Source organism: Notechis scutatus, chromosome 1 (assembly GCF_049901735.1).
Source record: "Notechis scutatus isolate UNSWTSFEM ecotype Mainland chromosome 1, rNotScu1.2, whole genome shotgun sequence".
Taxonomy (NCBI): domain Eukaryota; kingdom Metazoa; phylum Chordata; class Lepidosauria; order Squamata; family Elapidae; genus Notechis; species Notechis scutatus.
Window position 1 is genome coordinate 174,410,650 of NC_142009.1, and position 23,683 is coordinate 174,434,332.

Below are 23,683 nucleotides of genomic sequence, written 5' to 3' on the forward strand. Positions count from 1 at the left end.
ATAATATGTTTTAAATATAAATTTATTTATTAAATTCATATGCCACTTATCACAGTGCCCTAAGAGTTTTCTAGATAAATACATTTATAGTTAGTAATTTTTCTGTGGTTTTTTTCACATTCTTCTAAGAAAGATAGGATAGAAATTTGCTTATTCTATAAGCAAAGCGCTTTTCAAGCAAATATATTGCATATTCTGAGATTATCAACAGCCCATCTCATTTAAAGATTAAAGATTAAACTATGCATGATAACTTTGATAACTGTCAACATCTCCACCTGAGGGCAGGACAAGAAGCAATGGATGGAAATTAATCAAGGAGAGAAGCAACCTGTAACTAAAAAGAAATTTCCTAACAGTTAGTACAATTAATCAGTGGAACAACTTGCCTCCAGAAGTTGTGAATGCTCCAACACTGGAAGTTTTTAAGAAGAGATAGGACAACTATTTGTCTGAAATGGTAGAGGGTTTCCTGTCTGAGCAGGGGGTTGGACTAGAAGACCTCCAAGGTTCTACTCCTATTCCTATTCCTATTCTATCCCCATCAGAGGTGGTATTCAGCAGGTTCTGACCAGTTCTGGAGAACTAGTAGTAGAAATTCTGAGTAGTTCGGAGAACCAGCAAATACCACCTCTGATGGGAGATTTTATAGTATCCTTCCCCTGCCATGCCCACCAAGCCACATCCATAGAACCGGTAGTAAAAAAAATTGAATCCCACCATTGATCCCCATCCCTATCCTATTCTATTACTTCACTCACCCAACACATTTTTATTTTGGATCTCCTATTTGAGCTTTTATCTCTTCTGTATTTGTTTACTTTTTGAGAGCACAATAGGCCTTTCTGGAATTGGATGTTACGAGAGTGGCACATATGCTACACTTCTGTAGCATCTAATAAATCTAAAATGCATGATATAACATTAGTATGTATCCCTGCTTTATTTCACTGGCTGTGGCTAATAGAAACAGAAAGAGCGATGACATTATGTGGTATGTTTTATATTAATAGACATTACCAAGTGAGTCAGGGTGTGGAGATAGAATAAAGTATGGCTAATATAACATATATAGTGTCTGTTTCCTTCGTAATGTTTCCTTCCTCAAATATTTTATGAATAAAAATATATTCACTAGCTTCAGGCTGACAGAACATAGTTATTCATTGATTGAAAACCGTTATGTTGTAATATTTTGTCAAATATTATTGCTGCTTGAAAAGTTATAATCAAAGGATGTGATAGGAGGAGGGCTATTAGTCTATGGCAAAAGCAATCAAGAGTCTAGTAGGACTTTTTCCGATTAGCACATTGTATTAAAAAGTATGAGCTGAAATGATGAGTTCACTTAATCTTATACAGTCAGTTGATGAACTGATGAAACTGATGACGTGAGGTGCAGCTCATGAAAGTTTTTGCATTTTAAAATAATGTGTTAGTTGGAAAAGATGCCAACAGAATTCTTCTGGTTTTTAGTCAAAAGATCTACTTCATAAGGAAAACAGGATGGGAGGAGAAGGAGGAAAGAAGTAGTCTTAATCATCAGCACTCAGTTATTGTATAGAAATGGCTGTACTATTGATACCATGGAAAAAAAGAAAGAACAATTCAAATGACTATTTTGATTATCTTTAATCATGTTTCTAATCTATAATTTGCTATGGACGTGATAGACTGCTTGTCTGAAAATCAATCTTCCAATCTTTTTACAGGACTGGGGAAAAAGAACGGTATGAACTTGTGGCCTTTATTTGTAAGACTAAACTATTGAGCATTGGGCCTAAGCTGACTCACTGCTCTGTTTGACTAATAATGATTGGCAGTTTGATAGAAGCTTCCCAAGGCATGAGTTGAAAGAAGCTGTTGAGGCCTATTAACTGAACTGGGGATAATCTTGGATGCTCTGTACAGCAAAGCATGTATTTTCTCATTGTGTTAGGACTCTTCCTCTGTCCCTTTTGCTTCTTACTGCCAGTGAAGTAGAATTATGCATTTCTTTGATAACATTCAATGTTTTCTTAATGTTTTTAGAATGTGTTCATCTTATTTGCATGATTCAGGAAAAGTACCGTATTTGCCGGCGTATAAGACGACTTTTTTGCCCTAAAAACATGCCTCCAAGTGGGGGTCGTCTTATACGCCGGTAAATACATTGTCACTCAGTGCAAGAGCGACGGGGCGGAGCTCCGCAACTGCGAAGCCCCTTCAAGCCCAGCCGAAGTCTCTCTTCCTCCTCCTCCCACCCACCCACCCACCCCTCCGCCCGGCTCGGGGCGCTGCGGAGCCAATCTGGAGGTGGGGTGGGGTGGAGCGGAGGGTCTCTGGCGGGCCGCTTCGCCCAGCCAGCCCCGAGGGCGCGTAATGGCCCGGGGAGTGGGGGGGAGAAGGTGGTGGGGGTGGACTGTGGTGCCCCTCCTTCTGGGCAGCGGGGCGGAGGCGGCAATTTGCTCCTCCGCTTCTCCCTCCCTCTTTGAAAGACCCGGGAGGGCTGTGCTTGGGGCGGGGGTGTCCTCAGGAAGTTCCTGATGGGACCCCGCTGGGCAGGGCCACCCGGCTCCCGAGCTGCTTTCCAGGGTCCCCTTGGGAAGAAAAGGGTCCGGTGGGCAGTGGAAGAAGGCGAGCGCCCTCCTCCCGCCCCTGTCCCGTCCCGTCCCTCCTCTTGTCCCCTCCTCCCCTCCCCGCTTAGAGAAAGATCTGCCTCCCCTGCACCGAGCTTCCACCGGCGCCGCGTCTCCCGGCCAGCACGCGCTTGCGACTTGGGAACTGGCCAGCGACTTTAAAACCGGCGGAGGCCAGAGATAGCCGGAATTACCCTCCACACCACACACACAGAGAGAGAGAGAGAGAGAGAGAGAGAGAGTTGGCAGCTGTCCATCCCCACCCTTGGAGTCCCGATGGCACGCACGCGGGGGCTGTCACAAAGAAAGGGAGAGGAATTGAGTGCCAGCCTGAGAAAGGCGAAGCTGCCTCTCTAAAGCATTTTGGTGGCTTTGTAAGTTTGGGGGAAAGGGGTTGGGGGTGTCAATCAAGAATTATATCCAGAATACCCCAAGTGTTACAACTTACCGTATTTGCCGGCGTATGAGACGACTTTTTGCCTTGAAAAGCATGCCTCCAAGTGAGGGGGTCGTCTTATACTGCAGTATATAACAAAAACTATATTTTGAGTGGAAATGTTGGGGGCTCGTCTTATACGCCCAGTCGTCTTATACGCCGGCAAATACGGTAATACAAATAACTTCTCTGGTTGTTTTTTTAAAATGAATACTTAGTTGCAAGTTATATTTGCCAGTGAGCCGTTTTTGCAAATATTATGTGGCACAAAAGAAGATGGGAGAGCAAATGAGACATGAAAGATACTTGAGCCTTGGATGAATATGATGAAAAAACATAGGCTCATCCTCACTGGTTGCAGATTAAAGGAGGTTTGGTGTGGAATAAGCAACCTGCATCAATGTTACTGCTGGTTTAATTGCTCCTCCCAGTGTACCCACTGGATAATTTCTGGATGTGATAAGGTTTGTGTAATCCTGTTTTGTTCTTGCCACTTAGAAAGAGCAAACCAATGTACACTTCTGACCTAGGACTTTTTTTTGAGGAGCATGAGTTCTTGCAGTGTGTGAAAAGAAAATGTCTTTTTAAACCTTACAGGACTGATTTGCAAAGCAAGACTAATGGAATTGCATTGGTAGGAGGATCACCTCTTTCTTTCTGCTCTATACACCCATCCTATTTCATTCCTTCAAAGCCAAGACAACCTCCCCACCCATCCCTATCACCTGCAAAGCAGCATATCCAATAGAAGAATGTGAGTCCAACTCAATTTCAAATTCCTTCCAGGAGTCCTTTTTTTGCCTTTCACAAAAAACGTAATTAGGTCCAGAACAGCTCTACTGGTGCTGGTGAGCTCTACTCCTCCTATTCTCCAACCTCTACTCAGCCTTGGCCAATAGCAACAGACATCTGGAATGGCATGCAACACCTAAAATGCAGCTACTGGAAGCAATTGGAATTTCTTCCGAGCAAGCTCTCAAATAGCAGGTATTCTGTTTGAGAACAAGATGCTTGAAAATGCAGTTTTGAGTTCTAAAACATTTGGAGTTGATGTTTTGCAGACTTAATACATTCTGTACACTCATGGATAATACTATCTGCGAAATGCTAGGAAGTTCCCTTGTGAGGACAGTCAAATGTGTCCAAAATTGATATCAACACAATTTGAGGCCTACTATTAAAAACAGCAGACTAGAGCTTTCTTATAGTCTAGATCAATGGTTCCCAAACTTTTTCAGTCTACCGCCCTCTTGATGCTACAAACTCATTCTCAATGCCCCCCACCCAGGGGCAGGATTCAAATTTCTGTGGGGGTGGCCTAATTTGAGGGTGTGGTTTGCTGGTAACGTGACTAGGTGGGCGTGGCTTTCTGGTCACATGACTGGGTGGGCGTGGTTTGGTGACTGGCAAACCAAATACAAGTGGTCCTCACTTAATGGCCAGTTGCTTAGCAAGTGTTCTAATTTATGACTGGCCTCCCCAGAACTACTTGACCTGTTTTTGGAGTTTTGACAGCCATGCACACACATATACAAATACTCCCTTCCAACCCTGCTGGAGCAGGTCATTGGACTAGAATCGGCAAAGCATCTCTAATCAGATTAGATTCTAGTAGTGAATAAAATCTAATCAGAGATGCTTTGCCGATTCTTGTTGATTTGTTTTATTTGTATTTCTTTATTTTATGTTGCTGAATTGCATTGACATGTGTGTCCCTTCTTGTGCACAACCCAGAAGCTTTTGTGATTCTTTGCAGCAAAAATTACCGACCTCTGGCTTTGCTCTACTTTTCAAAAGTGCCGGCACTGCCGCGTTCTAGGTGCCAGCCCTGCAGGTCCACCCCATTGAGCCCACTGCACTGGAGGGACCTGCCCAAGCAAGTCCGAGCAGAGCAGTGCACCAAATAAATGGGGTGAGCCTGGGAGAGGGAAAAAGAGAGAGAGAAAAGAAACAGAGAAAGAGAGAAGGAAGAAAAGAAAGAGAAAAGGGAAAGAAAGAAAAAGGGACAAAGAAAAGGGGGATGGAGGGGGGAGGGGGAGAGAGGGAGAGAGAGAGACCTGATGCATCAGACTGAAATGAGGCCTAGTTTAGAGGCCCTTTTCCACATTGAAACATCTTTGCCAGCATCTTTGCCAGCACATTGAAATATCTTTGGCTTCTTTTAATTAAAGGTTTTGTGGATGAAACATGGTCAAGACTATCAGGAAGCTCTCACATTTTGTTGAGGCTTTAAACAGGATCAGGGGTGGGATTCAAAATTTTTAACAACCGGTTCTGTGGTCGTGGCTTAGGTGGTAGGCGTGGCTTGGTGGTAATGTGACTGGGTAGACATGGCTTGGTGGTCATGTTATTGTCCCTTTTTCTTTCTTTCTTTTCTTTCTGTCCCTTCCTTCCATCCCCCTTCTTTCTTTGTCCCTTTTTCTTTCTTTCCCTTTTCTGTTTCTCTTCTTCCTTCTCTCTTTCTCTCTCTCTCTCTTTCCCTCTCTCAGGCTCACCCCATTGACTTCGTGCACCAGTCCATTAGGACTTGCTTGGGCAGGTGCCTCCAGTGCAAGGGGCTCAATGGGGTGGACCTGCAGGGCCTCACCCCGAACGCGGTGGTGGCGGGATGTTTGAAAAGGAGAGCAAAGCCACGCTGCGTTCGGGGCGAGGCCCCGCAGGCCCCGCCACCCCGAACACTGCAGCGGCGGGATGTTTGAAAAGGAGAGAAAAGCCACTCTGGGGCAAGGCCCTGCAGGATCATCCCATTGAGCTCCTTGCACCAGAGCGTGCAAGTCAATGGGGTGATCCTGTGGGGCCTCGCCTCGAATGCAGCGGCGGCAGAATTTTTTCTCAACCCTGAATTGTGCCCTGCCGCTCACCTCCAGCGCCCCCTGCTGCCTCTTAGCACCCCCCTGCTGGCCCCTTTGCCTCTCAGCGGCCCCCTAAGGCATCCTACCGCCCCCAAGGGGCAGTACCGCCCACTTTGGGAACCACTGGTCTCGATTTAAACATTAAAACATGTTGAGAGTTCTGTTAAGGCTAATCACAATAGTTTATATTACCATGAGTTTGTCTAGTGCCATGATGGTGAACCTATGGCACGCGTGGCAGAAGTGGCACACAGAGCCATTTCTGCCGGCATGCGAGCAGTTGCCCCAGATCAGGTCCACTGCGCATGTGTGCGCGCCTCCTGCTAGCCAACTGATTGTCAGGCATGCATGTGGGGTGGGTCGTGCGTGGGAGATGCATGCACATGCACAGAGGTGTGGGGCATGTGGGGGGTCACATGTGCAGGGGGTGGGGGAATGTGGGGGGGTTGCATGCGCAGGAGCACAGGGGGTTGCGTGCGCATTGCATTATGGGTGCTCGCGTGCACTTTCGGCATACAACAACAAAAAGGTTAGCCATCACTGGTCTAGTGTGTCAAGTTTTTTTCCATAGTTAGGGCTGAACTCTGCTCCTTACATTGGTTCCACATATGGACATAAATCAAAAGGATTATTTTCAAGTCTGCCCATGTCATGGAGACATGAAAACATAAAATAACTTAGACTTCTTTCAATTCATTAAATCGTGATTAATCAAATCAGGAAAGTTGGAGGCTATTATAGTTTTGAACTCTTCTTGAAACTCATTTGCCAGACTTGGCTCTTTCTGTTTCAGATCTAGATTTTGGCAATGCTTTCTTTTGAGACATGCTATATAAAATAATAATTTAATTTCAAAGCATTTTTTACCAAAAATATCACTCTTTTGGAAGGCTAATATATGAAGGCCATCCTGTTTATTATTAAAAAGAGGAAAGGAGAAGAAGTTTCTTTTGGTATTTTATTTAAAGTCAAGAAAAGTCTCAATATATGAAATATCAGTTACATTGCCTTGATATCTAGGCCAACATTGTGTCCCCCCCCTTTTAAAAAAAGAAATAAAAAAGGCTTTGAAATTAAATAACTGCTTCTAAAATAATCAACCAGAAAATGTTATTTAATTGTGTTTTGTACATAAGAATTTTTTTTAATTAATTTTGCTAGTTCTTCAATGCTTATATTAAACTAATCTAATCTAAGTTTAGGCTTTGGCATAATATTTCCCAAATGTGAAACAGCATCTATTACATAAGACTAATGTTCTTGCAACAAAATGCAAAACTCGTACAGTATATAAAATTACAAAGCAATCTGTTTGGGATATTTAAATAAGTTCTTTTGTATATGGTTGATAGAAAGCAGTAAGGAAAATAGATTCTCAAAATAATGTTTATTGGCTTCCATTTTCATCAGTGAAAGTAATAGTTTTGCATGTTTTTATTGCAATACTGTCCTTATTAAGAGAACAAAACAATGTGGGAAGTAAAAGTAGGTATTTGTTTCTGATTAAGACCTAATTTTGCCAAATTTAAAAAAAATACATTTAAATAATATAAAATATTATAAACAATGAAGTAGTAATAAAACACATAATAAAACAATGACAAGAACTGCCTCATTATGGGTTTTCAAACGCTGAGGCAAATGTTTTCATATAAAATGATTTGTGATACACTCTAAATAATTTTACTAATTGCTAAATTGTAGAATTACCAAACATTTCACAGCTGAATATCTATATATTTCTTCTTGAATATTCCTTCAGGCCTAAGATTGAAAATCAGAGTTCAAATTAAGACTATTTCAATCAGAATTTTTATTTCTTGGATTGGACACATTTTTCAGGAGGAATCAAATTTCTGTCCATGCAACATTTTCTAAAAGTAAGAAAGAAAACCAGACAAGAATATTATGCATGCAGCAAAATTAATTTTGCACCTGAGCAAATTTTCATGCTCTTAGTTGTAACTTTTTGAATGAAGGTTTGTATTGATTGATTATTTACCATCACATTACTCCTAATTCCTAGTGACTATGTAGATACCGGTATATTTTTTTTCTATGATGAGTGCCATAAAGGTCTCTAATTTCATCTTTCAGATCTTCCAATGGTTCACTCATCATCACTGTAACTGAGTCTATCTATCTTGTTACTGATTGTCTTCTTTCCTTCCTTCCACCTTTTCCAGCATCAGAGCCTTAGAACTAGGTCTTTGCATAATGTGTCTGAAGTGAAATTATTTGAGATTGGTTATTTGTGACTCAAGTGGGTTGATTTTTATTTATTGCCTCCATGCCAAGTACTGGTTTACAATATATTTCTTGACTGCTTGTTCCTTTGTTATTAATTATTGATCCTAAAAGACAGAAGCTGTTTTCAATATCTTTTCAATATCTTAATCAAGGAAATATCAATTTTAAGGGTGGTGGTTGTACTTATTGTCATTTGTTTCATTTTTTTTAACCCAGTTTCTCTTAATGTATTTTCAACATATAGGTTTAATAGATAAGTGGAGAACATAAGCTTTGTCTCATTCCTTTATCTACCTGGATCCAATTTGTTTCACCATATTTTGTCAGTACTGTGGCTTGACTCTACTTCTAGGTTTGTCTTGAGAACAATACATGTATACTTCTGACTTATAAATTTTCTGGGATGTAGTTCAAACCAGAGGTGGTATTCAGCAAGTTCTGACCAGTTCTGGAGAACCAGTAGCAGAAATTTTGAGTATTTCGGAGAACCGGCGGTAACCTTCCCCCAAGAGTGGGGAAGGAGTGGAGATTTTACAGTATCCTTCCCCTTCCATGCTTACCAAGCCACACCATGCCCACCAAGCCATGCCCACAGAACCAGTAGTAAAAAAAATTGAATTCCACCACTGGTTCAAATGCAATGTCAGTCAATGTCATCTATTGTGCTTATGCATTCATGTACCTCCTCTTCCATTAGCCATAGTTTCCTTTGATTTTTAAATTGCTAAACCAAGTATTTTACTTTTCAGAAATATTTGTTAGGTACATCTATACATTAGGTATGTCAACTCTGACTTTGCTTGGTTTTTAAGCTTTCCATTAATCAAGTCTGCTTCATTCCATTCATTCCATTGCTATCTCAAGTTGAGAGATTTCTTTTTAAAAAGGTTGGAGTAACTTTTGTATTTCTAATGCATGTTTCTCAAATATAAGTATAGTTTGCACACATTATAAATAGAAGAACCATTTTTCTTCAGGACTATTTGCATCAGGACTTGATGTTTCTATAGTCTTTCTGATACCTGGTTTTTTTAAAATGAAAATTAAATCAAAATGGCTTATTTTGGGATAATGTGAGCCATGTTACATAGGTTTGCTATGTACAAAAGTCACACATGTTCTCTGCTTAATTGAAGGTGATTCTCCTTAACAGATGGATTTTCTATTGCTTCAGCCTACAAATTGGGAAAAAAGACAACAGTACATATAGCCCTTGAGTTATGACCACAAAGAAGATAGGAATTTTAGTTGTAAGTTGTTGTGATTATAAGTTGAGGTGTTATGTGATCAGCTTGATTTTACAGCTGTAAACATGTACAATCACGTTTGTTATGCAAATCCTTCTGAATAGGCATTTTTTTGCTCAAACTGGCAAGAAACATTGTAATTCATAGTCATGAAATTGCATGATGTTGCAAATAGTCCTAAATGCGAACCTATAGCTAAGCACTTGAAATTCAATCACATGACCATGGGAGAGGGGTGGCAGTCATATCTTCAAGGACTGTTTGTAAGTAGCTTTTTAAAAGTCTGTTGTAATTTTGAACAGTTGTTAAATGTCTAGTTGTAAGTCAAGAACTATCTGTAGAAAAGTGTCTGAAAACATGACAGGGACTGCACAAACATCTTAACTCAGCTGGGGCTTCCATAACCTCTATATCTATGCAGGGGGTGGGAATGCTATTTCAGTGGGCTAGACACAGAGAAAACATGCTTCTTCAGTCCCACAAGATGGCAACATTTAATTGAGGGGACCTGGAGTACACTCTCTCTGCCTGAATGTATTGGGTGGGCAGAAATGATTGGAGACAGGTGATTGTAGCAGTCACTACAATTCTTTCATACATAATGGGTTCATTAGATTTTCTACAAATTCTATCTGTCATAAGCTTTTGTCTGCATGAACACCTGTGGTGCCTATTTCCAATTAACTTGTCAAGAAAACTTGATAGTACCCCATGCCTACATTTCTGGCTGGTCAGTTGCAAAGGAAAGGCACAAGGTGGAAGTTGTAGGGGGAGTTTTCCAACCGATTCTATGTTCCTTTATGCTGCTTTGTTTGAACCTGTCAACTTATTTTTTTGGACATGAGTTTTAACACTTTTTTGAACACTGAACCCATGTTCAGAAATAGCCCATTTCAACAAGTTCACAAATGACTAAACTTGCTGTTTGAATATCTTGTTTACATTTGCCCAGTACTAAAGCATCCTAAGTCAATAAGAGTGATTTGGGTTTGATTTTCTTGCTGGCAGTCGATGCTTCATGAGAAGGTGTCAGCCCTTTGAAGTAGACCAGATTATGAAGCCAAATGTATGCAGTCTAATACTACTTTTATTGTAAGATTATAATAGTAGAATCCTCTAAGTGTGAATGCATTTCCCCCTTCTCCCTTCTTCTATCTTTGTGAGATCTAAGGAATGTCTTGTCTGAGTAGCTTTGTCTGGTTACAGTTTGTCCCAGACTCAAGTTTCCTTTATTTGACATTGTCTTTGCATCAGCTCTTCCTTCTTTCCATTTTAAAAGGAGAAATTCACAAATTACATTCCTTAACTTCTCCTGCATTATAAGTACAATACCACCCGGCAAACGCTTTATTGCTAATAAAGGTTGCTAGAGAATCAAATTCTGTGTTATCTTGTCAAAAATTAGTGGTTTGCACTTCAGTGTGGGTATCTGGGTGTGCACTAAGAAGAATCAATATTTTCCTCTTTCTACTTGAAGCAAGAATTCCTAGCCATATTTTCAAAGTATTACATGAAGTATACCTACAGTACAATTTTGCAAGCAATATCCAGGAAGGTCAGATGTTAAGTTTGGGGACAGTAGGCAAACAAGAAGAGTAATGACTTGATATTTCACACATCAATTTTTACCTTGAACATGCTCTGCATGAATTTTCTTAAGATAGAATATGGTGTCTTTCTCCAGGTATAATTATTTTCAAAAATAGCAGGATATTGGAACTAGACAAAACTGAATATCAAAGAGAGCTAAGAAGTGTTCATCCATAACTAATAACACTAAAAAGGTACATGTCTGCAGCACTGTAACAAAAAGGACTTGCAGCAGGTGTTTATGTGCAAAAGCACTGAGCGTTATGGTAACACCTGTGTTTATGGACTGTTTGCCAGGACAATTTCTTCATTTTTAAGAAAGTAGAGACAACCATGGTAGTAGCACAATTGCAGTCTAATAATATCTGGTTCTTATAATAGGATTTTTCAAACTGTTTCAAAATTTGAGTTGGAGACCAAGGACAAAAAAAGGGAAAAAAAGTTAACCTGTATGCAGCCAATTTTCTAACAGTAGAGTTTTGCCTGTTGAACAGAGATCCCAGGAATTCTTTTAACACATTCTGTGACTTGAAAAAGAGTGAAAAACCATCTTTTATAAGATCCTATTTATTTGTCTCATGATTTTTCATTTACTCTCTGTGTAACTTGGTTGACATGTCTCCATTATCAACCATATTTCTGACCCCTAAACTAGCTACCTTCTTAGCATTCTAGCATTTTGAAACATTCTAGCATTTTGAAAGTTTGAGGCAATTTTCTAAAATTTCATCTGAACTATTTAAGGTCCCACTTGCTTTTATGGGTAGATCTAATGAGCAAACCATAAACTAATCACACTGAATTCACACACCGCACCAAACTATACAACTATATTATACTTTGAGCATAACCTAGGTTTGACTCGAGAAGTTTCAGTGTCCTTGTTATCCATTTCTAACTTTTCATATTCAAGCAATTATAATAAATATATAGTAAATATAGTACGTATTACATCTCCAGTTATTTTTACTCCCAAGTAAGTATCAAAAGTAGGTTTAATGCTTTCGTGATCTGTAATTACATAATCTCTAGAAATTATCCCCTTTAAGAGAAGCAACTTTTTGTTGGCAAGGGGAACACAACATAAAGAGCCAGCTCTGAAGATATATGATACAGCAAATGAGATTTGTATGTTATAATGCATGATAAGAGTATAGGCTCTATTTATACTGCAGCATGTTTAGCACCAGATTGTGAATACCGAAACAATGGCATGTTTTTAACATTTCTGTTCTCTTTGTGATATGTTTTAGGCATTCTGTGTCAAGCAATAAATACTTCTCTTTAGCAGCCTTTCCATAACAGTTCTGGTCCAGCAAATGTTTAGTAAACTGTTCTAAAGGATTATGTTATGCAGGGCTATTCAACACTTTTGATTTGTTTCCATAAAGATGCTCCAGAATGAATGGAAGCACAAATATCACATCTGTCTTGCAAGCAGGTACTATTTTTGAACCCCAGAACAGTGGCATGCTTTTTTGGAGTTTGAATCTGAAGCATTTCATAGGTCTAGTATAGACCTAGTATATAACAACATGCATTAAACTACTTTCTGTTGTTATTCTCAAATAGCTCAGAGAGCCACTGTCAATCATTGCAGGATATTACATTAAACATGAAGAGCCAGTAATTTTTAAGTTCTTTTTAATTCAAAACCAAAATTATATATTTATAGGACTTTTCAGATAAAATTAGATTTACAGGCTGCCGAGCTTTAGACTCTCCATACTTACAATAAATTTTCAGGAGAACATTCACCTATTGTAATAAATACACAATAATTGGTAAACTTTCTAGATATAGGTTTGGATACAAATATATAGATAGAAATATGTATTTATAATTATTTCATGTTTTGTTTGTTTGCAGGAATAATCAAACTTGGGAAATGGAATCCTCTTCCATTAAGTTATATGACAGATGCACCTGATGCAACAGTAGCTGACATGTTACAAGATGTCTACCATGTTGTGACACTGAAAATTCAATTACAAAGGTGGGCACTATTGAACATCTGCCCTTTTTAAATCCTGAGTTGTTCTGTCAATCACACCATTACTACTGAGATTAACACATGCTATCTTCATTAATTTCTGAGCTCATTTTGAAGTGGGAAACACAATATAAGGAGGGAATTGCAATTGGCAGCTCTAACTGGGTGATATTTTAGCTAGACATTAGAACACAGGCTAAGGTAGTCAGTCTTTAAAAAAGAATTTTCCACAGGTACAATAATTCTAACATCTGACTAACGTTTTCACATTATACCTGAGAAATAAATAGTTTTTAAAGGTTTAGAGATTTTAACCAGAAATTCAGAAATACATTTTGGCCTTATGTTGCAATCTGCTGAGGTACAATTGTTGGGAACTTATTCAGCCAGTGATAGGCAACACAAATATTTGCTCAGTTCTGTATTTAGTTATTTATGTTCAAATCTTCCTATATTCTAGATTGCAGCTGGAAGAAATTTCTAAACTGAATATAAAAGAATGACATATAAAATATGAATGTCCTGTTCTTGGTTGTGTTTGGCTTTAAAGAGTGACATAGCTTTTGCATGTAAAGAACAGCTATGTTTGCATGCAACACTTTTCCCCATCTGTCTATTCTCATATTCTATGTCTTTGCAGTTGTTCAAAGCTAGAAGATTTGCCAGCAGAACAGTGGAACCATGCCACAGTCCGCAATGCCTTAAAGGAATTGCTCAAAGAGATGAATCAAAGCACGTTAGCCAAAGAATGCCCTCTCTCCCAGGTCAGTGCCTCTATTGGTAGCAGAGGAACTACAGCACATAAAATGCAATATAGTATGAAAGAATAAATATAGGAAAAAAAATCCTTGCAATTATAGTTTTCCTGTGAGTGCAAGATCATTAACAACTATTAAAGAAGAACAAGAAGCTGAAAATTTGAGAGGGATACCATCATGTTTGTGATGACTGTTCTGCATTTTACCTTTCTTTCTCTATGTTATTACACTATATAGTCAGTCTATTAGATAAAGCTATCAATATTTAGTATATTCCAAGATACAAAAACCCAAATGTTTCAAGCATCCAAAAATGAATAAAAAGTGCAAGTTAGTTCTGTTACACATTTAAATCAAATGTGTAAATCAAATCAAAATTCAATTGCAGGTACATTTTTGCTTATATTTCTTGATTTAGCAAGCTAATACAGAAAACACTATTATTTCAATGTTAAAATAAAAATAAGTTCATTTGTCAGCATTTTAAGGATTAGCAAATAAGGTATTTTGAGATACCTTTTTAATGTCTTATTGAACATTGTGCATAATGTTTGAGGAATGTTCTTACATTTTTTGATGTTTTCTTTAGAATGGTGAAACTCAAAGAAGAAAAATACAGTGGAGTTGTTCTTGAGTAGGACCATGCAAAGCATTTGAAGGAGATGCTTCACAATGCATATTAGTATGAATGAAACACTGCTCTTTAAATTTGCAAGGCTTATGCTTCAAAAGCATTCAATTATCTGTGTGTGCACAAACAACATTTCCAAAGAACCCACTATAAAGTGAAATGACCATGCATACATAAGTGTATGAGATGACGAGGAACTATTTTCTAGGACTTGTGCAATTTGTGCAAAAGACACAACTTCTATAAGAATTCTGAGAGAAATGCTTCATTCACACTAATGTATGTTTTCACATATTTTGTTCAAAAACTTTACACAATCCTATTGTTAAACAATTTAGGATTGCTTAGGCTGGTTCTTCTCAAACAATGGGCCTTGGGAGTACTTCAGAATAAAATGTTTACTTATTTTTTTTCTGTTTCCAAGGGCTTTTCCCTCTCATTGGATCAACAGCACATCATATCCTAGAGACACATTCCCTTTCTATTTAACATATTCAGTTCAAATGCATATTTATTTAATCAATTTGCCTATGGTCCATTAAAATATTATAAACAAACAAAAAATACACATTGTGCTTCTGAGGACATATGAGGATAGATTTAGGCTATCCATCCCTACATTGTTGGCAGTAACAACAGATAATAATATAAGAATACTGTAGAATCCCTCCAAAACTTCTCCTAGTCTAGCATTCTATATAACATAGTTTTCAACTGGGGACATTTGGACAGCCTATAAGTATAGACAACAGACCAATAGCTATTTTGCATTGTAAACACTCTTAACAACTGATAATCAGTAACTAATATACAGTCATCAAGACTGGCAGCCATTGATAGCAGGTATTTCATTAATTTATCTAGTCTCTCCCTAAAGTTGTATAAATTGGTATATATCACCACCCCAGAAAATAGCAAAAATCTGTAATTTAAGTGTGTGCTGTATAAAAATACAATTTATTCCTTATCATTTAGTTTTATGTCATTGGATGACCCAACATTCTAAGGCAACAGAAACTTGCATTTTCTATACTTTGCATAGTTTTATGTACTTTTATGTAGTTTCTCCTTTTACCTACCTTTGCTGTAAACCAGGGGTCACCAACCTTTTGGACTTTAGGGATCACCAAACTCATGATTTTAAATCCCAGGGACCACTAATATGAATTTTGACTGAGAGAGAGAGAGAGAGAGAGAGAGAGAGAGAGAGAGAGAGAGAGAGATTTGATCTAACCTCCCTCCCTCCCCCCCCTCTCTCTCTCTCTCTCTCACACACACACACACAGACAGGCAGGGGTGGGATTCAAACTTTTTAACAACTGGTTCTGTGGGCATGGCCTAATTTGTGGGTGTGGCTTGGTGGTCATGTGACTGGCTGAGCATGGCTTGTATGTAAATATTATAAATATTTATATAAATATTGAATTTTTTTATTAAAAAAGAGCAACTTTTACCCAAAATCAGGCAAAGCAGGCAGGCAGATTGAGTTGCTCACATAATCACAGATTCATTCAGAGATCTGGGAGATCGTCTACCTGAGCCTGTCACATAAAATTTGCTTGCAAGCAAACCCATAAAATTTGCTAGCAAGAAAACTCACAAAATTAACTCATAGCACATCATGTATGTAAATATTGAATTTTTTATAAAAAGCAACTTTTATCCAAATTCATTCAGAGATCTGTCTTTCTGCCATTGACTAGCTGAGTCTGTCACATAAAATTTGCTTGCAAGCAAACTCACAAAATTAACTCACAACATACCATGTATGTAAATATTGATTTTTTAATTAAAAAAAGAGCAACTTTTACCCAAAATCAGGCAAAGCAGGCAGGCAGATTGAGTTGCTCACAGAATTACAGATTTTCTTAGAGGTCTGTGTTTCTGCCATCAGTTAGCTGAGTCTGCACTGCTTCAGTCCTAAGGAAGGTTCGGCTTTGCTTAAAAGCAGAGTCGAAGATCTAAATATTATCTAGAAAGCAAGAAATCCAATGATTTCCTGCTTTCTTGCTAATCTAAATCTCCCAGCACAGCAGAACAGCTGATGGTCGGGAAAAGGAAAAATAGTAACTTAGCAGGGAAATTTGCCAGGTAAGGAGTGAGTGGGCGGGGAGGGCAGGCCATATGGGTGGTGCAGCCTTGTGTTCCTGAGCAGCCTGGATTAATTGTTTTGGGGGTATGTGCTCTGGGGGTGACATTTCTCTGCGGACCACCAAAACTTTCTCGCGGCCCATCGGTTGGTAACCGCTGCTCTAAATCATAGTTTAAATTTGGTTGGTTTCTAGATCTGTGGACCTCAACTCCAAGAATTTCTGCATTAGTTTGACTATTACTGAAAATTCTGGAAATTAATATCTGCATATGGAAGTTGCTTAAGTCAAAAAATACTGATAAACATTATCTCCCTCGCAGGCATGCTGCTGAGTGCTATAACCTATCAATAATTTCAGTTGTTCTTTTCTTTAGTTTGAGTAAATGTGCAATATCCTTGTATAGTGATTTACAGTGACTGTGACTGATCAAAACATGACATGATATTCTAGATGTGATCATAACAAAATTATGGAAAGATATGACTTACAGTTTTATCTCCATTTCTTCTCTCTGAATTATTTCAAATTGTGCCTTTTTATTTGGCAATTGCACTTTGGAGATCCATTTTCAAAATTAACTTTTTGTTCTTAATTTTTAAATTATACAAAAAGCAAAATACAGTTTCTTAAAATTGTAATGGGAAGTTTGAACAATATAAATTTGTTGGAGGCTTAATTATGTGCTAAAATTTGAATTAAAATAGTTTTACTTGCCAAAAAGAAAGGTTTATCTTTGGCATAGTGAAATAAGTTGAATTATTAAAAGTTAAAATTGGAATTTTAAATGGTGTGAAACTTCATATCTATCTGGAGACTATTTTAATTCTCACATTAAATTTGTTCTTTCTTGCTATCTTCATTAAGGTCTGCTCCAGCAACAAAATAAATACTGCTCCAGCAACAAAATATTTGAAAAATATATTGCTGTATTGAAACCTTTGAACTAAGCCAGTTATTTGTTTTATCAATTAATAAAATTTCATATTTGATTGCATGAACATTTTTGCTATATTTTTTCAATCAAAACTTTCTGAATCATTAGATTGTTTAATGTCAATTTTTAATACAGTCAAAGATACCTTTAAAAATGCCTTGGAAAGAGTAAATGTTACTCATCGGTTAATAACTGTAGTTATATAATCATCAGTTATAACTGTATGTGTAATCATTTTTATCAAAAATTCAGTTCTTTGTTTTTTTACAAGACCTTTGCCAGATAGATAATCGTTATTTTTTATTATCAGTTCTTTATAGAACTTAATGTTGTTTTAGGCAAATCGTTGCTAAAAGCGGTTTTTTAATTCAGTGTTGGAATTCAAATTTTTTTACTACTGGTTCTGTGAGCATAGCTTAGTGGGCATGGCATGGCTTGGTGGGCATGGCTTGGTGGGTGTGGCAGGGGAAGGATACTGCAAAATCTCCATTCCCTCCCCACTCCAGGGGAAGGATACTGCAAAATTCAATTCCCTCCCCACCCCACTAACCTGCTTTCCAGCTCTGTTCTCCTGTGCAGGGCAACAAAAGAAGACTCAGCCAATCAGTTGAGACTTGGGAGGCAGAGAATAGATGGGGGTGGGGGCCAGTCAGAGGTGGTATTTGCCGGTTCTCCAAACTACTCAAAATTTCCACTACCAGTTCTCCAAAACTGGTCAGAACCTGCTGAATACCACCTCTGGTTTTAATATACGATTTAACTTGTTTTTTCCTTAACAAAAAAGAGACAGATCTTCAAGGAAAGTTTATAATTTAGTTAATTATCAAATTCATGCTTTTAAATACAAAAGATTCACTGTTTAATCCTAGCATCTATATGTAAGAGTCCTGTCTAAATTGAAAGTCATTGCACATCCATGTTAACAGTAGTAAAGTAAATGAGAAAAAATCAGCAAAAACCTGGTAGCAGGTTTGCTGACTATCACATTTATTAAAACGCATAAGGATTAATTAGCTCAGTTCAGAAGTTAAGACAGCAAAGGTAGATTTTCTGTGTCTGCTCTGTGTCTGCTTAGTTCTGGGATTTCCCTGCCCTGCTGAAATAAAATGCTATAACATCTAGCTGCCATTCCACCATTGTAGCAAAAGAAGAATATGGGAAAGGATTAGTTACTACTTAGCTTCTGCATTTTGTACTTTCCCAGAGGCAGTGCTAGCAAGCTGAAAAGTCGGTGAAGATCTAGCAGAGAACTGCACAGTAGGAGGCAAAAATGGCAGCCATTTAGACATCCTCATTGGGGTTTTGTCTCTGTGTGCAAAGCTAATCAATGTTCTATTCTTCTAAAGGATGCCTCTGATAAACATACTGTTATGTTTGGAGAATAATGGAGACCAGACATCTGACCAGTGACTTCAAACTCTTTAATAACAGTGGATAGAACAGAACAGAGCAAGGCTATGGGCAGCAGTAACCCTTTTATAGGGTTGGCTGCTACCCTATTAACCAATAATATGTGCAACAAGTTCAACTAATACCCAATAAGAAGTGTCCTAATATTGGCCAATCAGGGACTTGTTATGGACCAATCCTTGTTTGTTGTTTAAGGACCAATCAGGTGTGCAGGCTTCCAAAACCCGCTTTGCATTTGGGCTTAGTTACTTTTTATTGATTCACAACTCCCCTCTCCCTTGGGCTCCGTTTGAGGGGAGCTGTAACAAAATCCTCAAGATAGACAGGCCGTTTGGTCTGTCTGGATGATTTCCATGGTTCCCCCGGGTTTGGCCTAAAGTCCGGTTCCGGTGGAGCGTTTGGATGTTCTCTGTTAAGCTCCGTTTCGCTGCACGGAAATTCCGTGCTGCTTTCGTAGTGGTTGTCCCCGCCAATCAGTGTTTCTTCGGGGTTTCGCAGTTCGGTTTCCCCCGTGTTCACGTCCCATGGGAAAGTCAACTCCCTCCCTGCTTCAATTCCCGGTACTTCGCTGGGCCGTAGGGTTTCCGTTGGCCTGCTATCTGTCATATCGAAGTCAATTTCCTCGATATTTCCTCCCCCCTCAGTTGGTGAACCCGGGGAGCCATGGGCGCTGGGTCTAATTTAGCGAAAACTTTCCCGCCGCCCAGGGAATGGAGCAGGTGTTGCACTACCGGCACTGGATATGCCGGTAGTGAAGTGCATGGTTTAGGGTGGCCCGGTAGTCTCCGCAAATTCTCAGTGACCCATCAGGCTTGATAGGCATCACTATTGGGGTTTCCCACCGGGCGTGGTCGGTGGGTTCCAGCACGCCCTGTGCTATTAGCTTATCAAGTTGTTCGTCGATTTTAGGTTTCAGGGCGAACGGCACCCGACGCGGCTTAAGGCGGATGGGTGCTACCTCAGGGTTCAAGTTAAATGAGATCGGGGTCCCCTTGTACTTGCCTAGTCCGTTCGCGAAAATGTCTTGGAATTCTTGCACGAGGGCTTCCTCCCAATCGTTGCTCTCGGCACGGTGGACTCCGGTTACAGTGATTCCGAGCGGTCTGAACCATTGCAGGCCTAAAAGACTAGGCCGGTCATGGTCAACGACAGTCAGTGGCAGTGCGACGGTGCGGTCCTTGAAAGAGACCTGGAATCGGCGGGACCCGACAACGGGAATTCGGTTACCCTGGTAATCTTTGAGTATAACCCTTTGAGGGTTGAGGTCTTGGCAGCGAATCGTCGGAGCGAGCTGTTGGAGCGTCTTCCAGGATACCATCGAGAGGGATGATCCTGAGTCCACCTCCATCACACAAGGTTTGTTTTCGATAGCGACCTTCACTCTGATTTTCCCGGCATCTAGGGATGTAGCGTGGCCTATGGTAATTGTCTGGTGGGTCTCTTCCCGCCTGGTTTCTTCCCGCCTGGTGGAAGTGGTGCACGGTTTGTTTCTGTAGGAGTGGCTTCCCCATTGGTGATTCAGTTTTCTCGGGGTGTGCCGATGAATCCTGAAGACTGGCATTCGGCCTGTCGGGGTTTGGAGTTGGAGTTTTGTTTGCTTCTGCAAACCTTTGCGATGTGACCTCTTTTCCCACAAACGTGGCAGAGTGTGTCGAGGAATTTACAGCTGGATCGTGGGTGATTCGCTCCACATCCTGCACAAGGTCGAAGTGAGCGTTGTGTGAACTGGTCTCGTTCAGTTCGGAGTCAGTTGACCTCTTCCTCATCACTTTCTGACGGGGATTCTAGGTCTTCGTGGTGAGTCGATACCGGGTGTCTCTCTGAGCGAGGCGAGGTATCATTGGCGAGTTGACATAGCGGTGCGCTGGTGCGGCGTATTCGGGCTGCCGACTTCTTGGTTGCTTCTGCTGCAGTGGCTTCTTTAAGGGCATCGGTGAGGCTGATGTCCCCCTTAGCCATGATTTTGCTCTGGATCGTGCAGTCTTCTAGGCCCAGAACTACGCGGTCTTGGAGGGCTTCTTCTAAGTTAGAGAATCCGCAGAGGCCTCCAAGGGTTCGGAGGTCTGCGATGTAGTTGGCAAGGCTTTCGCCTTTCCGCTGGACCCTCTGGTAAAATTCGTGCCTTCTGACTAAGGTTGGTACGGTGGGTGCGTAGTGGGCCCGTAGCAAAGGCTCGAGGACGTCCCAGTCCATCGCTTTTACTTCGGCTGGCTTGGCAAGTGATTTTGCCATTTTAAACACGGTAGGCCCGCAGTGGGTTAGAAATGCAGCTCTTTTTTTTTGCTGGCTGTTGCATCTTTCAAGTTGTTGGTCTCCAGAAACATCTGGAACCTATCCATGTACGACTCCCAGTCTTCGGTTTCTGGGTTGAATGGAGCAGGTGGTACGGCACCGCTGGCCATGTTGCCGTTGATAGTGCGTGTTCGACCACGTGCTCTGTTGGTTGCTCTGTAGATCAGTCAGCTCTTCGGTCTCCGCATCCCATCCTCGTCGCCAGTGTTATGTTTGGAGAATAATGGAGACCAGACATCTGACCAGTGACTTCAAACTCTTTAATAACAGTGGATAGAACAGAACAGAGCAAGGCTATGGGCAGCAGTAACCCTTTTATAGGGTTGGCTGCTACCCTATTAACCAATAATATGTGCAACAAGTTCAACTAATACCCAATAAGAAGTGTCCTAATATTGGCCAATCAGGGACTTGTTATGGACCAATCCTTGTTCGTTGTTTAAGGACCAATCAGGTGTGCAGGCTTCTAAAACCCGCTTTGCATTTGGGCTTAGTTACTTTTTATTGATTCACAACACATACCCTTAAATAGCATGGTTGGGATTTTGTTACATAACATTAAAAGTTGCCATTCTGCCATGTATGGAACCTATTTTAGTATTCTTAAGGAGTTATAATTTATTAATATATTTTTTAAATAATAATTTTTAAAATAATTTATTTTCTTCTGGTTTGCTCTACCATACATTTTGAGATATGTGAATAGATATAATGCAAAATCATTCAATAATTTGTTTAACCCAGGGGTGGAATTCTACCTAGTGGGTTGTTATGATTCTGCACAGTTCAGAGAACCGGCAAATCGTGCCCCTGGCTGGCCCGCCCCTCTCTGCTCGCCCCTCCCCTCCCCACCCAGTCAGTCCTTATCATGTTTTTTGCCTTCCTGGGCCCCAGGAAAGCTTCCTGGGAGCAAAACACCCCCAGAAAGCTTCCCTAAGGCCCAGGAGGCCCAAAAAGGGAGCACAGGGAGGTGCTGCATGCTACCTGTATCTGATAGTCTCTGAAAATGTCCATCCCTGTTTTAAATAAAACTTTATAAAACTGTGTACCAAAGCAGTAGGATCAACATGTTCCCAATAAAAATGGCACATGTCTTCTCTCTATTTGTCATACACAAGGCACAATGTGTCAATAAAGGTGAGACTATGATATACCTTTATGGGTAGGGAAGAAGAAGAGGAAGAAGAGAAGCAAGATAGGACATAATCTTTTCAGCAAATGATGCAATCAGTAATATTCTAAACATTCAGGAGTCTAGCATTATATTATGTTATATTAGTTCTTACATATTTTCCAAAGGGCCCAATGACAAGTATTGAGAAAGAAAAACAGATGATAGATAGATAGATAGATAGATAGATAGATAGATAGATAGATAGATAGATAGATAGATCATAGGTGAAATAATAGTTGTTTAATAGTAGTACTAATTATTTTGTTTTAGTTGGTTTAGTTTAGTAATTATATATCCGCTTACTACCAATTTATTTGTTGTAGTTCACATCATGCAAAAAATTGAATGTTTTAGATAAGCTGCCTGTTATCATCATTTGACTATTTTTTAACAAAATCCCTTTTCCCAAATCAGTTTTAAGAAAAATATTGTACCAAATGTGAAATATCATTACACCTCCCTTGTGATTAATATATTATTGACAGCAGCAAATTACAAAATTGTCTCCTAGGAAAGAAACTGCAGATTAAATGCTGTTGTTTATTAGTGTGCTTGCAGTGCATCAAATATTCCTCTGCAAAAGAATAACCGGCAGTATCACAGGGAGTTTTTTCTCTACCTTTTGTTTGAACACATACTTTCATTTTCTTTACACATACTGATTCATGGTGCCATTTAAAAGGAAGTGTAATCACATGGCTTAATTTAAAATTCCACTGATTTATCTATTCACCTTTTAAATGTTGTTGATAAAGGAAAAATAGTTGAAAATGGTTTTTCTGAAGAATGATATTATGAAATATATCTTTTAAGCTAAGCACTCTATAAATTACTGTTATGATATTCTAGATATATTTCTTTCCTATGTCAAGTGACTTTTTAATAGTTTTTCTACATTTTGGAGAAAATTGTAATTTTATTTGCTTGGCTTGAAAATTATTTAGGTATGTTTTAGAATTCATAACATTTATTCCACTTCCAGCCTTCATACAAGTTTTAATTTCAGCTACTATAGGTTCATAATCAGAATATATCTGGATCAGTTTCTGATATACTGTATAGAAATGTATATATATTTGAGAGATTTGTAAACATATACTCTCACCTGTTTATATGTATTGAACATTAATTTTTTTTTAAAAGTAGGTATTCATAGGTAAAGTAACAAGGCATGAAGATCAAGGTTTCATTACAATGATTAAATAGCATTATTACAACAACATTAAGACATGAAGGTTAGATAACTTTTTTCTAGTTTGCTATGGCTAAATTGCATGTAATGACTCATATAAAATAGAAAGCAGATGAGTCAAATTTTACTGTTTAATTAAATAATATAAAATAATATTAGCAAACATAAGCCTTATAAACCTTATGAGCTTCATTAACCAAACTATTTTTTGCC

At 39.2% G+C, this 23,683-nt stretch overlaps 1 protein-coding gene across 2 annotated transcripts in view; it reads left to right on the plus strand.

Annotated features, from left to right (window-relative positions):
* SATB2 (SATB homeobox 2) overlaps positions 1-23,683 on the plus strand; it is a 156,167-nt gene that overhangs the window by 44,793 nt on the left and 87,691 nt on the right. For both annotated transcript variants that reach the window (XM_026667940.2, XM_087949522.1), the window contains exons 4-5: positions 12,863-12,989; positions 13,627-13,750. In XM_026667940.2, coding sequence (XP_026523725.1) covers positions 12,863-12,989; positions 13,627-13,750 — 251 coding nt within the window. The remainder of the gene's footprint in view (positions 1-12,862; positions 12,990-13,626; positions 13,751-23,683) is intronic.